This window comes from Gavialis gangeticus, unplaced genomic scaffold (assembly GCF_001723915.1).
Source record: "Gavialis gangeticus isolate Ggan-Ray unplaced genomic scaffold, GavGan_comp1, whole genome shotgun sequence".
Classification (NCBI taxonomy): domain Eukaryota; kingdom Metazoa; phylum Chordata; order Crocodylia; family Gavialidae; genus Gavialis; species Gavialis gangeticus.
This window is the reverse complement of record NW_017729016.1, coordinates 4,628,291-4,643,056: the sequence shown is the minus strand read 5'-3', so window position 1 is coordinate 4,643,056 and position 14,766 is coordinate 4,628,291. Positions and strand designations below refer to the sequence as shown.

The window sequence follows — 14,766 nt, the reverse complement described above, 5'->3', positions numbered from 1 at the left end:
CAGACCACAGCCAGCAAGGCCAGCCATACCTTGTCGTGCATCTCAAGCCGATCCAGAGAGGTGATCCTCCCCCTCTATGCAACACTGGTCAGGCCGCAGCTGGAGTACTGCGTCCAGTTCTGGGCGCCACACTTTAAGGATGAGGCCAGCCTGGAGAGGGGTCAGAGGAGGGCCACCCGGTTGGCTGGAGGGCAACAGGACAGGCCCTGTGAGGAGACGCTGAGGGGGGATTTGGTGGCTACCTAGAAACTCATTAGGGGAGATCAGCAGGAAATAGGAAGGGCCCTATTCCCCCCAGCAGCACCTGGGGTGATGAGGAATAATGGCCAGAAGCTGTTGGAGAATAGGTTCAGATTAGGGATTAGGAGGTAATACTTCACCATTAGGGTGACTAGGATCTGGAACCAACTTCCTAGGGAAGTGGTCCTCGCTCCTACCTTGGGTAAATTCAGAGAGGTTGGACGAACACCTGTCTGGGGTCGTGTGATCCCAGAGTGTGCTCTGGCCAGTGGCAGGGGGTCAGACTAGATGATCTGTTCAGGTCCCTTCTGACCCCAAATTACTATGAAACCAACTGCACACTTACACTGAACTTGGCTCTTTTGCACTTGACTACAAAGTTTAGTCGCAGCACTTCTGTATAGTGAATTTCCTGTAAAGCGGTTTAACGCTGGCATTTCTTGCTGTAATTGAAACCTATGGTTTTAACACAATACTGTGCTGTTAAACTATGCAGGAGAAAAGGGGCATTCAATGACACAAACCACCTCCCTGTCAAGCTGCAGAGAAAAAAAGCCAGATGAGAATGTTGCCTCTTCAGCACTGTGAACTCACTAATGACAATGACCACTGAAACGTGTAAAGCTTTAATTAAAACTTCATGAGTCTCATGCCATGGACTGGTTTATTCTTGGTAAGGATTTGATTAGACTTTCAAAGAGGCGGGTGACAAGGAAGTAGGTAGACAAGACTTCTTTACCAGTATAAAAGGCCATTCAACATCATGAACTACTTGACTTTTGGCAGGGAGACAGATCTCAAACTGCAGCATGAGGAGCTGCTGACTTCAGAAGCAAGAAGAGGCCAGCTCTGGCTTGAAGGCATCAAAGAAACAGATCACAGTGGTTTTTCTTTAAATATATTTAGCCTCATCCAAATCCTGCTTCTCCAGTAAAACAGGTTTAGTGAAATGGGTGTCCAAGGGTATTTTCCTGCATGAAGCAGACACAATATGTAGGCAAGGGGGCAGGAACAACAGGTAATGGTCTGATTACTGCTGTGAACGGCAGTGCCAAATTTAGAGTTGACTTGTTTCCTTATCAATGCTTTTTAAAATCTATGACTCCTACCCTCCAGCCATGTGCTTTACCTTTGTAGTTTGAGTTCCAGGTAAGCATGTGTACAAGAGTCAGGATTGGGGCCTAAATTCATTGAGAGCTAATTTAAAACAGCTTGGCGAGGAACCAGACAGAGCAGTTTTTCAAGATTTAAGCAGAAAGTGACCCATCTGCTGAGTTTTGTCCCACATAAGGGGTTGGGGTTGTGAGGGGGAAGCATTTAAAAAAGATGCACATACAGTTGCAAAGCCTGCCCATTGTGGCTGGTGCATACTGAAGAAGCATTTTAATTTTTCAGACCTGACAAGGTCCCTTCAGCTGCTCCTAAAGGCCAGTTGCTAAACTCTTTCCATTTTAAAACAAGGAAACCTAATGAGGCAGCGAGCAAGACTCACCTTGAGCGAAGGTGGAAGAGCAAGGTCAGTTTACACATTAACAACATGTATCGTTCTCAAAACCCCTAACAGGACAATTTCAAAGACAGCAAAACCAGCTCGTTTAACACACACAGACCAAGTACGCTTCTGCACAAGTAGGCTGGTATCTAGTGGGTGAGTTTGTGCATTACGTTAAACAGCTGGCATTGGTACTAGTCATGGATGGTTATTAATGTTGGGTGTGATAAATTTTGGCCTATTCCTCTCCACTCTCACAGCTGGAACAGCTGTTTTACAACAGAATGTCTGTCAACAGAGGCTGTTATGATAGTACTGAAATGACAAGAGACTGGTCTGCATTGCCCTCATGGAAAACGTGCTGTATAAGGGAAGATATCTTTTATCTGAATGCAAGGTTATTCTCTAACATTAGTGAGACAGAGGGGCTAGTAGAAGGTTAACATCCAGCTGCTAATTCATGAATGTTTGTGTGCAAAAATAGTTACAGGGCACAAGTGGTTTTTCTTTACATTCACTCAGGTCATGTTTCAGCAGGCAGCAACATGCAAGCGTTAGATGTCGTGATAACATTGTTATAGGCTTCTGCTGTCTGTGCCCGTGACACACTCGCCTCTCTTGAAATGCAGTACAAATATCAGACAGGCTCCAAGGATGGCTAGTCATGAGCAGGAACACAGAACTGGAATCCAAGGTACTATTAACCCAGTTCTCACTAAATGACAAATGTCCTAAGTGCCACAGCTATACAGCTTCATGCTGTGAAACTACAGCAGATGTGACATTCAGGTCTTGGCCTGGTAATATTTTATCTGGGCATCAAGAACATCCACAACTGACTCCAGGGCTACTTCTGCATTGGCTTCAACAGGGACGGGAAAGTGAAATGAATGCAGGCTTGGGCTGACAAGGAGGAACCAGAAGCTAATAGACATTATTGCTTCTGTTTTAAAAGATGCGTCAAACACCTTTTCCCATTCAGACCATGTAAATATCCTTCAAAGCTCTAAAAATGAGTTAATCATACCACTTACGTCCTAATCAAATTGTATACACCCAGCTGTGGTGAGAGAAGTTTCTAGAGGGTGCGCTGGCTTCGGAGGATTTCACAAGGAACTGAGTAATAGTATGCCTTGGTTTCAAAGACTTGCAGTCACACAGGTTGGACGCTTCTTCACCATTTGATATTAAATCCAGTGCTCATTTTCTCCACGGCATGGTACTCCGTATGCAGTATTTTCCCAGCCTTATCGGTGGCTGTGCCACCCAGCCACTGTTCATACAGTTCCTGTATGCTGCCATTTGCCTCTGGAGTTTCAGTCCTGACAGACTCATACGACTGCTCGACTTGCTGAAGTAACTCCTTGCTGGGTTCGCCTTCAGCTCGGAGCTGACCGCCACCATTTAAACAGCCTGGGAGCAACCAGATGAGAAAATAAAAGCTGAAATTACTTCCAAACCCAGTAGTCAAAGCTTACCCAAGAGCAATTAAAGCCCAATGATGCAAACACGATGCAGCTGAGAGCAGCAATGTAAGGCCTCCCACAAGAAAAACTTATTTAATTGATTAGCTTTCACCCCGCAATGATCTGATCCTATAGTAAGGTGGACGCTGCACCTCTAGTGGTCAGGCAGGACTCAATCCTAGTGCAGCAAAGCACAAAGGAGTTATAAGGTGGACAACAGTGCATGGTGGGAAAAGAGACTGCTCTAAACCTTCTTGTTCCACATTGAGAGAGTAGGGAGGGAGCAGGAACTTGTGGCTCTTATTTGGAGCCCGGAAAGCAAACAAACTGAAAAAGAGACTGCCATGATGTTAATTAAAACACTGGAGGTGATGAATGCCTACACAAAACAGCAGTGAGAGGCAGTGGGAGAAGCCTTGAGACTGCTCTGGTTCCAGGCTTACTACTCCTGGTCAGCTGCGTGCTATCTAGGTGGTATCCTGCAACCAGCTGCTCAGTGTTGGACAGCTTACTCCTCTCAGGGATGGGCTGCGATCCAGGGGAGGTAAAGAATGGATGCTCAGAACCGCTGTCTGCTCTGGACTTCTCATAGATGGGTAGATGAAGGCTGAATCCAGCACTCTGAACCCAAAGGATAAGGTGGCAACTCCTAACACCAGAAAGGTAAGAGACTACTATGCAAAGCTGTTTAATACTTTTCTAAATGTTGATTCTTCTAACCCTCTGCAGGCCTGTAGAGGGGATGTTATAAAAGACCTAGGAGGTTGCATGTTGTGAAGATGGAGGAAGGTAAATGACTGATACTCCTAGAAAGAAAGGAAATCAGGTTCTCATGTCCCTAGAAGTTGCTGCCTTTTTTTAAGCTATGCCCATGACTCACTTTTGCCCAATGTAGGAGGTAACATAGCACGAGTTCTATCGAGTGCCCAGAGGTTTACAAAGCTGGGAGGCTTTTTTGAGTACTGCACCAAGTGCTGACATACAGGTTCAATCATGACTGTAAAGTAACTTGCAAAGAACTGCTGACTGCTAGCCTCCAAAAATACATCTGACAGCCTCACTAACTACCTCTAATCACCATACCCCTGACAGACATTCAGGCTCCTGTCCAGCTCTCCGTTTCAGATAACCTCCAAAGTCTCGTACAGTAAACTTCAAAGCCAGCCACGTAATCCCTGGGTAGCCTTACCTGACGGGCAAGCCATGACTTCAACATAATGGTACGGCGACTTTCCTCGCTTCAGCTTTTGCACTAAATTCTGTATGTTCCGAAATCCATAAGCCAAAGCAAACTGTAGCAGAACCACGCCATCCTTCTCCAGTGTCACCTCCTGGAAATCCTTGTTTCTGGGAAACAGAAGCAGACAACATCTATTGTCCAAACTGGTTCTCCACTTTGCTCCTGATAAAAACACTGTGCTGCAACTTCAGTGCTAATACACTTCCAAATGAAGAAGCGCATTTTTTTTTTTTTTGGAAGCGAGGGGGTAACATGGTGAGAGAGCTAACCTCCAAAAATCCTGCTGAACTGGAGGTCCCAGCTCTGCCCCCAATCTAAAAGGAAGCACATTTAAGCTTGAAGATAAATGTTTTCTGGTCTATATAACACAGATGGCACTCGAGCTTATCAGTGTCTCTGCATTAATTTTTCTGCTGTTCAGAGCCGAGACCCAGAGCCACAACGGGGCATTCTGGTATCCTGACTTTCCTCCCCACTTATGCATTTGTGTTCAAGCTCTGAACTCTATCCAGCCTCCTTCCCGTCAAGCGTGTAGGCCTACTGAGCTCCTCGGGTCAGGCCAGCTTGGGCTATCTGACTGGGGAGCACCACACACTGCAAATACCACTTAAGAGATCTCAGAGTCATCTCCGCATCCCGGGGTAGCGGATGCTCTCACCTGCATGACTGCATGGCTGAGTTAGCAAAGACCCTGAGCGAAGAAGCTTTTATGTGAACATTATGGGCTTTCCTGGCTACCCTCAGCCAGCAGGCAAAACAGTGAGGCTGTTTTAAGAAAGAACTATAAGTTGCAGGTAATTCCACCATACAAAAATGGATATTGAAGATATCCAGGTCCTCCAATAACAGATGGAAAAAATGCCCACAGCAAGGGAATGAGTTGGGTGTTTTCATTACACGTGTATTTCGAGGTGGTTGAGGATTGCTTCCGCTCTGGGGCATTCCACTGAGCTAGAAAATGATGTTAAATCAATATGGCTATGCACCATTATAAAACCATAAACAGGGTACATTTAACAGACGTTAGCAAGAGTTTCACTTAGATGCAGGCAGAGAAAAAGGCTTACTTGCCTTGCCGGTGATCTTCCTAGCAACTAGGGGGCCAAAACCCAGAAAGAGAACCCAGATGACACCCACTCATCTAAGCCAGCTGCTGCCAACACTACTGCTAGTGCACCTGCTTTTTAGCGGGTCGGATAAGTGAAAGAGCTCATTTCCAAGAGTTTTGTCATCCAGACTGCTCTCAAGTCCACCGCAGCTTGAGACTGGGAACACTGACAGTGCTAAATTAAAGCATGTGGGTGGTGGGGAAAGGGTGAGGAAGTCATGGAGGGAAATGGCTACACAGACTGGCAGCTGATTTATGGCTAAACTCAATGTGGGAGTAAGCAGCCAATTCCCAGAGCTTGATGCAAAATGTTTAACGTTGGATAAAGACCTTTTTGGGCAGTGGCGCGATAAGAGCATAAACAGAACTGCACTGAGATAGTGCTCTGTGGGCAGCAGCTTTGACTCCTTACTTTAAAGGCTTATAGTGCACTTCAGCTACTTCAATCCCAAAGAGGTCCTTGGCTGCATATCTGTAGATGTGCTCCAGGTAGCCGCCGGACCCACCTCCAGAATGGCCAAGCAGCTCCTCTTCTGCTGTGCTGCTAAACCTAGGGCACAGGGAGGGTAAAGAAGGTAACTACATGGCTTCACTTAATACAGCAGCTGGTGCAAAGCCCATTGTGGCTATGTGGCAGTTTGGTGCGGCTGACTGAGTACTAGTAATAGTCATGACATGCTAACCTTGTCTCCCCCTGCATCTCCCCACATGTGCCTTCAGACAAGTATTGCAAAGTATGTAACAAGGACCTGCAGATTTCAGAAATGATGGTGCACGGCCAGCTGCTTGTTCAGGCCCTTCAAATCCTTCCCCACTCAAACAGCACAAAATATTGACTATTTATAATTCATGGGCCACGTGAATTTAACTGCACATGGGTCAGTACAGGCCTGACTCCAAATCCTTCACAGATGCAACCACTTTGTCTTGGATGTTAGGACCTATCCCAAAAAACACTTGTGCTGGGGAAGTCTGGGACAGCTGAAAAGCATAGAAAGGAGAGATTTCAGCCATCAATTCTGGCCACTTGGTTCCCCCCTTTCTAACCGCACAACTTCTAGGAAGTCAAGGAATGAAAGAAATGAGCCCAAGTCACTTGACCTTTACTTTAGGCTCTTCTAAAAGCTTGCAAACTAAAGGCCAACACTTACAGATGGTCTTAACTGGATCAAGGAAAACGCTGCAATTCAGTCACCCCATAAAGTTTCATCCTGATGATCTGCTGCAATACAACTGGTCATTCAGCTGTTCCTTCTGGAGAAGAGCTCCCAAAATGTAAGCCACAACAATGGCTCTTGTTATAAGATGATAATCAGCTGAGGGATGTGTTTATAACCTTCCTGAACAGCATGACATTGGCTTTCTGTTGCTCACAGCTGCTTGATTTCAGGTCAAATCTAAGATGTCTTTTGCAGATAAAAAAAATCTCAGTTCTAGAAGCACTGCACGACACAACGTTGCACCCTGTAATCATCTTTGGAGCCTATTTTTAACTCGGTTCTTGTTTACAGGAACTGAGATTCATTAATAAGTGCTTCAGTGTGTCTGGCCTCACGTACCGCTGCTCTCTGAAAAGGAGTTTGCCAGTAAGCCACAGCCCCGGGCTAATGCAAACGGTTCCACCAGCAAAGCCGTAGGATGTTTGGCATTTGAACCTCATTCCTGCTGCCAAATTTAATAACCTCTTAATGGCCTCTTCCACGTGTTGAGGGATAAAGTGGAATAACAGCCATTTGACTACTTACATGAATCCTCCCAGGTTTATGGAATACGTGCGGTTTGTGACCAGGTGATTTATCGAGTGGGCTAAGGCTAGCAAAAGGTTACAGAGAAGCATTATTGCCACAAGCATGAGGCGCAGCATGCTGTTCTGATAGCTTAGCCAAAGACTTTATCGAAACACTGGACATCTGATTCCACTTTCTAACTGACACTTCCATCCCACCATTGCATTTTCAAACACTTCAGAATCCCTGTAGGACTTTCCAGTAAGCCTTTAGCAGAGACACAGAAGCAAATGAAATTTAAATGGCCCAGCTACATAGCAGATCTTTCCATGTATACCTGTTGAATTCCTTAAGGTGGCTATTTATAAGAACGACTGCGTCTCCCCTTGGGTTTTTGTTTTAAATGAAAAAAAAAATGTGGTTGGAAGTGGCTACTTTTCCATTTATTGCTTCAGAAGTGTTGGTAAGAAGAGTTTATGTGGTGTTTTTATGATCAAGCAGACCCCGTGCAAGTATAATGCCCCATCCCCAAGGTTTCCTACAGAGCCCTGCCAACATACAGAGCCTAGCCAGACCAACCAGTCCAAAGTGGGATTCTGCTGAATAGAGACTGCTAGGAGTGCTGAGACTTACTATCTTGGCTCCTGTCTATGTGAGGCTTAGGGAAAACCAAGCACAATTTCACTTACAATCTGGATTGAGATAAAGGCCCCAATCCTGTAGGTGAAAGTAGACTGATGGAGCTGCATGGAGTCCCACAGAAATCTGAGCGGGTGCAGTAGTCTGTACGTGTGCCATCAGCTGCAGGGCTGGGGCTTTCAATACCACTCTTGAGCACACCAAGTATTTGTGCACTGGCCACTTAGGTCACATACATCCGCTGTCTTCTCTAAACACTCCTCAACTTCACTGGGTTTGTTAGGCACATGCTGTTTCTTTCTTACAAGGTCATTTTCTACATGCTGATGAAGACGGGTCCTTTCAATTTCATGTTCAACGTGGTATGCTGCAGCTGATGTCAATTTAAGCACATGAAATATGATTTCTAAATCCTCTAGTCTGTATGTGGTTGACATCGAGCCTGCAGGGTCAGTTTTCAGTTAATGCAATTAAAATCTCATCTGCATCGCACATGTTTAAGATAGCATGCTTAAGATAGCATGCTTTATTGAATAAAAGAACTCCCACGGAGTAGCTAAAGTGATCTAGATATATCCTCATTTGAGCTTTAGCAATAGAATATATACAATACTCTGCATGTTGGGGAACACACATGAACTAAGGACAGCAGAGCAGTAGGCTTCTGCATCCCATCAAATTACAGTCTCCATCATTCTACAGCAGGGGTGGCACCGGCAGTCTGTGTGGGGCAGGGACAAGCAACACAGCAGCAGATGGAGCATGGTGCAGAAAGCAGAGCAGCAGCTCAGATGGGGGAAGTGGACTGTAGTGGCAGCAGCAAGGGTGTGGGGGGCAAATTTGTGGCATGCCTGCCAAGAAGGTTGGCCCCCACTGGACTAGAGTATTTACTTTCCCCCTCCAATTGCTTATTAGCTTCCAAGCTTGAAGTAGTTTTTTTTGAGACATTTCAGCAGATAGCGTGTGAGTGTTCGGTATCCAATTATCAAAGACTACCACGTTATCCAAGCTCTTAGGGACTAGTATATTCTAAATGAGCGAATTCACCCAGTCCTGCTGATTTTAGGGCAAACTTACTGCTTGGGTTATGCAAAGCCTGTAACACCCAGTGACTTCATATTCACTGACCTCCTTTTGCGGATCTCCAAATGGCTTGAGGCGTAATCACACTTGAATTCAAAACCCATTAGATGTGAAAGAGAGATTTGGAGTAGAACTTAAGATGCAAAAATCTGTAGCCGTTGTATTGCAAAACTGTTTCAGGAAAGGGGAATTCTGTTGCTGTGTTTAAATAAGAGATCACTAAAGGTGTTAGCAAGGTTATTTGTTCTTACATAGTATCCAAAGCAGCAGCACTCACATCTGACAGGGAGACCCCTTCTTGTTCCATCAACTTCAGGACTTCTCCTAGAACAGAACCCTAGATATAAGTGCTCAATTTCTTCTCCAGCCTCCCTCCCATGCCCCAAACAGAAGAAAGTGTTCATGGGCACAAAACTTGTATTCATAATGGTGCCCTTAGGACAAGTTTTTCATAGCCTAACTTCTTTCTGCGGCACAGCAAAGGGTGTGGTGAAAGAAGCCACCTGAGCCTAGAGAGCTCAGAGGTGAGCATAATGTAATCCTCTCTAACAAAGTTTCACTGTTCCTAAGCTATGGTCAAGTTTAGCTGCAGATGTGCTCCTAAAAACAGGTCACAGGCCACAAGGGCATCTTTACAAAGCGCTGTGTCCCGTGCGCAGTAGTGGAAGGAAAGTCAGCTGGACCATCTCTGGTTCTGCTTACCCGTCGTAATTACACAGTCTACCTCCCTTGTTTGATGCTGTTGGTTGAAAAAGTCTGGCCTTGAAGCCTCTAGTTTTTTGTCGTAACAGGGCATCACTGTCACATGATAGATCTGGTCAGGGGTTAAATGCTGCAAAAAACCCAAGAAGATTGGTTAGTTTCACTGATTTTAAACACAGTGGGAGAGAGAACTGCAAAGGCACAACTGAGAATGAAGCCATTTAACTGCAACCTTACCTTTGGAAATCCTCTCCTTTTAAAAAAACAGATTTAATATCTTTCTGTCCCTACCCAACTGCACAGGAGAAACAGAATCACCATCCGTAGCACGATTCAGTAATACCTTTTCCTGTTTTCTCTACTGAAGCAGATGCTCCTGGCAGGCTCAGGCAGTTGGGAGTCCCTAATTACATGCTTAGTCAGAAGATAAGCTTCCTATACACCATTACAGCCCAGACTGAAAACAAGAACTTATGTTCTGCAAACAGCATTTCCAGCAAACAAACTGAAGGCAGACACCGCACTGAGGTTCACCACCATCCAAGAAACAAGCAGAGGTCAAGGAAACAAGTTTTGAATTTGAGCCACTGTTTCAGTATCTCTTGCCAAATACCTTGAGTCACTGCCAACTTCTGTAACAAGTACACAGATCTCCAAGCTTATTTAACACACATGTTAAAACCGTGCTTGCTAATGGATAATGAATGAAGGCATCAGCAATGTTTTAAGTTTCTTAGTAGACTCAATTCTTGGCTATTAGCATGACACCAGTCTTTAGGCATCAGAATGACACTTGGGAGGAAACGCAGAGGGTTTAAAATATAGAATCGAATTAAATCAAACTGAAATAGAAACATTAAGCTTGGAAAAAGCAGGTAACTTTTAGACAAAGAATGATCTGCATGAATGCACAAACTCAAGTTCTGTCTTAGACACGATCATAGCAGTTTTATTTTAAATTACTTAAATTCTATCAAAATGCACTGGTAAAGCAAATGGGATGGTAAGAAGGGCTACAGAAAATCCTGTTTTACAGTTGTTAAATGACGTGCAGACATTTCAAGCAGCCTTTGGGCACCAAACTTGAAACTGCTACTGATCAGCACTTGCTGGAAGCAGAAAGAAGGTGGAGAGACGGTCACTCTCTAAGAGCAGGCAGAAGTAGGGAGGTGGATGTGGAGGTAAAATGCTTGAAGCAGTATGGTGACAGGATCTCACCTTCAATGCTTTCACACCATTTACAGATCTTCACAGATACAAATGGAGACTACTGTCAGCTGCCTTGCTACCACTCCAACATTTTCACATCAGAAAAATCAGTCTTTTTTAAACCGTTTGAGTCATTTTAAAAGCAACTTAAAATCTAACTTCTGCAGCTTCCTGCCAATCATGGTCAACACCGAACTTTACCTGTTGTTCTGCAAAATAGCCTTTGATTAAAGAGCCCATGACCTGCTGTGGAGACTTGGTTGTACTAATATAAGGAATAATGAAGCTTCCATGGGTTTTCTCAGCATAGCAGATCCAACCTGAGAAGAGATGGGAAGCATATTGATTCACTGCCATGACTTTTAAATCATGTTATCATTTAATAATAATCATTTTCAGTCTCTTCTGCATACAGAATATGTGTAGGCTCTCAATAAAGAGCTTGGGACAAGACTAGTTTCTCAAAGTAACTTGCTCACTTGAAGTTCTAGATCAGGTCTTTTAATTAATCTAATTATTCAAGAACAAGAATATTTCTTTATAAAAGTATTAAAGAACTTTTATAATACACTTTATCATAGAAGTGACTATTTTAAGTTGAACAGACTGCTAAAAGAATCTCAAATAAATAATTGCATGCCACTAAAAGCCATTCTGTTCTTACTTACACGTGGTTTTAGCCAGATTAACATTTTCAGCAGTATACTGCTGCTTTTCTTTACTGATAGTTTGTCCCAGGATTTCATCACTTATCTACCTATAGTTTATATACATTTTAAACGTACCTGGGCAGGCAGAGGCCAACATAGGCAAAGCCCTTTTGTCTTCAGTTTGCCTTCGAAAACGTTTCACAAACTCTCGCTGGCTCTCTAGGAGGCTGAAGTTTCTAGAGAAAGTTGTATCAAACACATAGTGCACACCTAGGTAATACAGGGATTGCAATTAAACTCATGGGCAAAACACTGCAAGCTACAATAAAAACCCCAACCCAGTTAGGTTACATCTTTGTATACGTCCTTTGTTATTTATGGAATGTTGTAACTAGAAGCAGATTGGTTTCCAGCAAATAAGCAGAATAAAGTTGCATTAAAAATGATTTGACGACTGGAAATCATCTAGGTTCCTTCCCTGCCTGCTGAGTTTACGATGCCTTAAAGTTATAGGAGATTGTGAATTTCCATTATTACTATTTTTGAAACAGATGACCAAAGGCTTATTCATGCAGCTCTAATGCAGACTAACAGAATTTGCACTTAAAATATGCTCAGAAGATATGCCTCAGAATTTCCACCTGTGATTTAGACTGTAATGTGCTCACCAAGGTTTTTTAAGAAAGCTGTCAGTTTCTTTGCTGTTTCTAGAGGATTCATCTTAAATCTCACAGCTAGAGATGCCCTGGATTGTGGTGAAACAGAAATTACAATCAGCTTCTGTTCACTCGGAGCTGCTGTCTGAAAAACAAGAGATAAAACATTAACGTTCCCTGGACAGTTATACTGCAGAGTAACTGGTATCTGTTAGCATGTCAGTGTTTTTTAAGATGCTTCTCCGTGGTCTGAATGTGTTCTGGTTAAGGTTTTTTCTAGTGATGAGATAGTTACACTCACTAGAAGCTATGCTTTATATTTTTACATCCAGGGATCACAAGTTTTAAATATTAAGTCTTTTATAAATCTACACCAAATTTCTTAATGGATGCAATAGATTGATGTATTGTACTGAGAGAAGAAATACTACAGTTAGTTCTGGGTCTTACAGAACTTACAACTTCAGATTCTACTATTTTCACATCAGCTTCTCAAACATGGTGTCATTTTCAAATCCTTCAGTCTATCCTGCTGTTTAGTGAACCGCTTAGTTCATTTACCTTATTAAAACTTAATGCTTTGTAGAGTTCTTCATGGCTTTGCTGGGTGATTAACACACTTTCTGCTGAGGTGATGCAGCCACTACAAGCTAGACAGTCATTCAGGGTAATTTTAGCCTTTTCAAGCTTTTTTGTTCCTCCATCCTAGAAAGAAAAAGTTTAGCTCCAGTCCCAGCCATAAAAAAAAAACCCACTAGTTGCTTGCAACATCTATAGCTTTAAACATAAAAGATATTGCCTCTTTTCATCTCTATACACTGTATGCAAATATGCATTAGTGGAATCTCTGCATTTTAGTGCCATGATGAAGATAGATCAGAGAAATGTCAGTGAGGACATGCACCACGTCAAATCCGCTATTTTGGACTCAGGATATCACTCGCTCACTAACTTTGACGTTAATTGTTCTTACATTAACAGAATTGCAAAAAGTGGTGTATTTCACTATTTCAGAGCTCAGATGACACAAGGTTTACAGCTGTAGATTCAGATTACAAAACTGGGACAGTAAAAGTGATGGTCTCCCATTTCACTATATAATTCTAGGAAGAAAGATACATTTTTCAATATGAAAAGTACCCAAGAGGGTTGGCCACAAAGCTAACTGTTTATTGTCATGTCTTCACTGTCCCCACAATCTGAGATGCTTAGTAGTTGTAAACCTATTAAATACACAACAATAAGGCAATTTCTGACTCTTTTACACAAGTGGGAAGACGCTACCTGATTGATCTGAAAGTAGCTTCCATCATCTTCAATTTGGATCCTAGCTGCTGCTTTTCCAGGTTTCTTTTCAACTTTTATTGGCTTTACGCATTCCTGAAACAGAACTAAAACTAAAATATGGAAGAGGCAAGAGAGGAAAAGACTAATTGCAACTTGGCAGAATTAGCAAACAATCCTACAGTTTCTGTAGTTATCAAGGAGATGAGCAAAAGAAGGTTACAAAAGTACGTACCCCATTTTTACAGAAGGAACACTTTTCCAGCATCATGCCAAAACCAGTACGGTTTTGCTGTCTCTATCAAACACGCAGCTGTGTTTAAAGAAGTCTTGCTCCAAACAGATGCTGGTCTGCAAAGTCCTGTCTTCTCTAAACTCTCTAAGGGTGATCGTGCATGCTTCATGTGAATGTTAGCAGCTGGAGGCGTGGTCATTACAGTCAACAAGCAGCTACTGCCAGTGAGATTTCATTTGATAGAAGGAAATCTGATGACTTTATATGCCTTGTTCCCAGCTCACTCTGTTCAAGTTCATCAACTGAAGTTTTGAGGGTGTTTTTATACTTGAAACTTTTTACTGTTTATGCAACCAGTTCCTTTCTCTACATCTGACCAGCACCATACCTAGAACTCAGCCACAGCTTAAACCAACCTTGCCCTGGCTGAATGCTCAAGCATGTTTCCATCATGATGGCAATCTTGCTTGTACAGTTTTATTAAGTCTTTGCTCTGAATTTGGGGAGATTCACAGAAAGCTCTCCCTGCGGAGGACCAATTCATGCTGGTGCTCAATGAATCAAAAAACAACAACACGGATTTGCTATTTTAGTACGGTAAGAAGAGCCATACCCAATTCATTGTGTGGGTGGGAAACGTCACAGGAAAACTCAAGTGCTGCAACAAGTGACGATGAGGACACCATTTATGCTACAGACCTCTAACCCCAATCTTCCCCCTTTGTGCTGCTTTGTTGGCTATTCCCTCTCCTCAATGTCACTTTTCTATTTGTGGTGACAATTAAATCTCTCACTTCCCTGCCTTCTTCCCTCCTCTTAATCCCTCCACACTGTAACTACTGTGTGTAGCATCCCTTCTCCCCTTCTATTTCAGCTCTCTTTTTAATCTCTTCCTCTATATATGGAAGTTGTGTAGCTTAGTGCCTGATGCCTTCCTAAGGGCAGAAACACTTAGAGGAATCAAAGGGGTTTTAAAAGACAGCTGGAATCCACTCACTGCAAGAATTTATTAATAGTTTCATAGTTTCTAGGGTC

General features: G+C 43.2%; 1 protein-coding gene across 1 annotated transcript in view; it reads right to left on the bottom strand.

Moving 5' to 3' along the window:
- Positions 1-570: 570 nt before the first annotated feature.
- NARFL (nuclear prelamin A recognition factor like) overlaps positions 571-14,766 on the bottom strand; it is a 26,388-nt gene continuing 12,192 nt past the window's right edge. Inside the window, exons 2-11 of the mRNA XM_019512717.1 lie at positions 13,497-13,592; positions 12,774-12,917; positions 12,225-12,357; positions 11,692-11,826; positions 11,108-11,226; positions 9,698-9,827; positions 9,247-9,319; positions 5,959-6,096; positions 4,388-4,545; positions 571-3,145 (exon numbers count right to left, since the gene is read on the bottom strand). Of these exons, the coding sequence (XP_019368262.1) occupies positions 2,907-3,145; positions 4,388-4,545; positions 5,959-6,096; positions 9,247-9,319; positions 9,698-9,827; positions 11,108-11,226; positions 11,692-11,826; positions 12,225-12,357; positions 12,774-12,917; positions 13,497-13,592 (1,365 nt within the window). The 3' untranslated portion in view covers positions 571-2,906. The remainder of the gene's footprint in view (positions 3,146-4,387; positions 4,546-5,958; positions 6,097-9,246; positions 9,320-9,697; positions 9,828-11,107; positions 11,227-11,691; positions 11,827-12,224; positions 12,358-12,773; positions 12,918-13,496; positions 13,593-14,766) is intronic.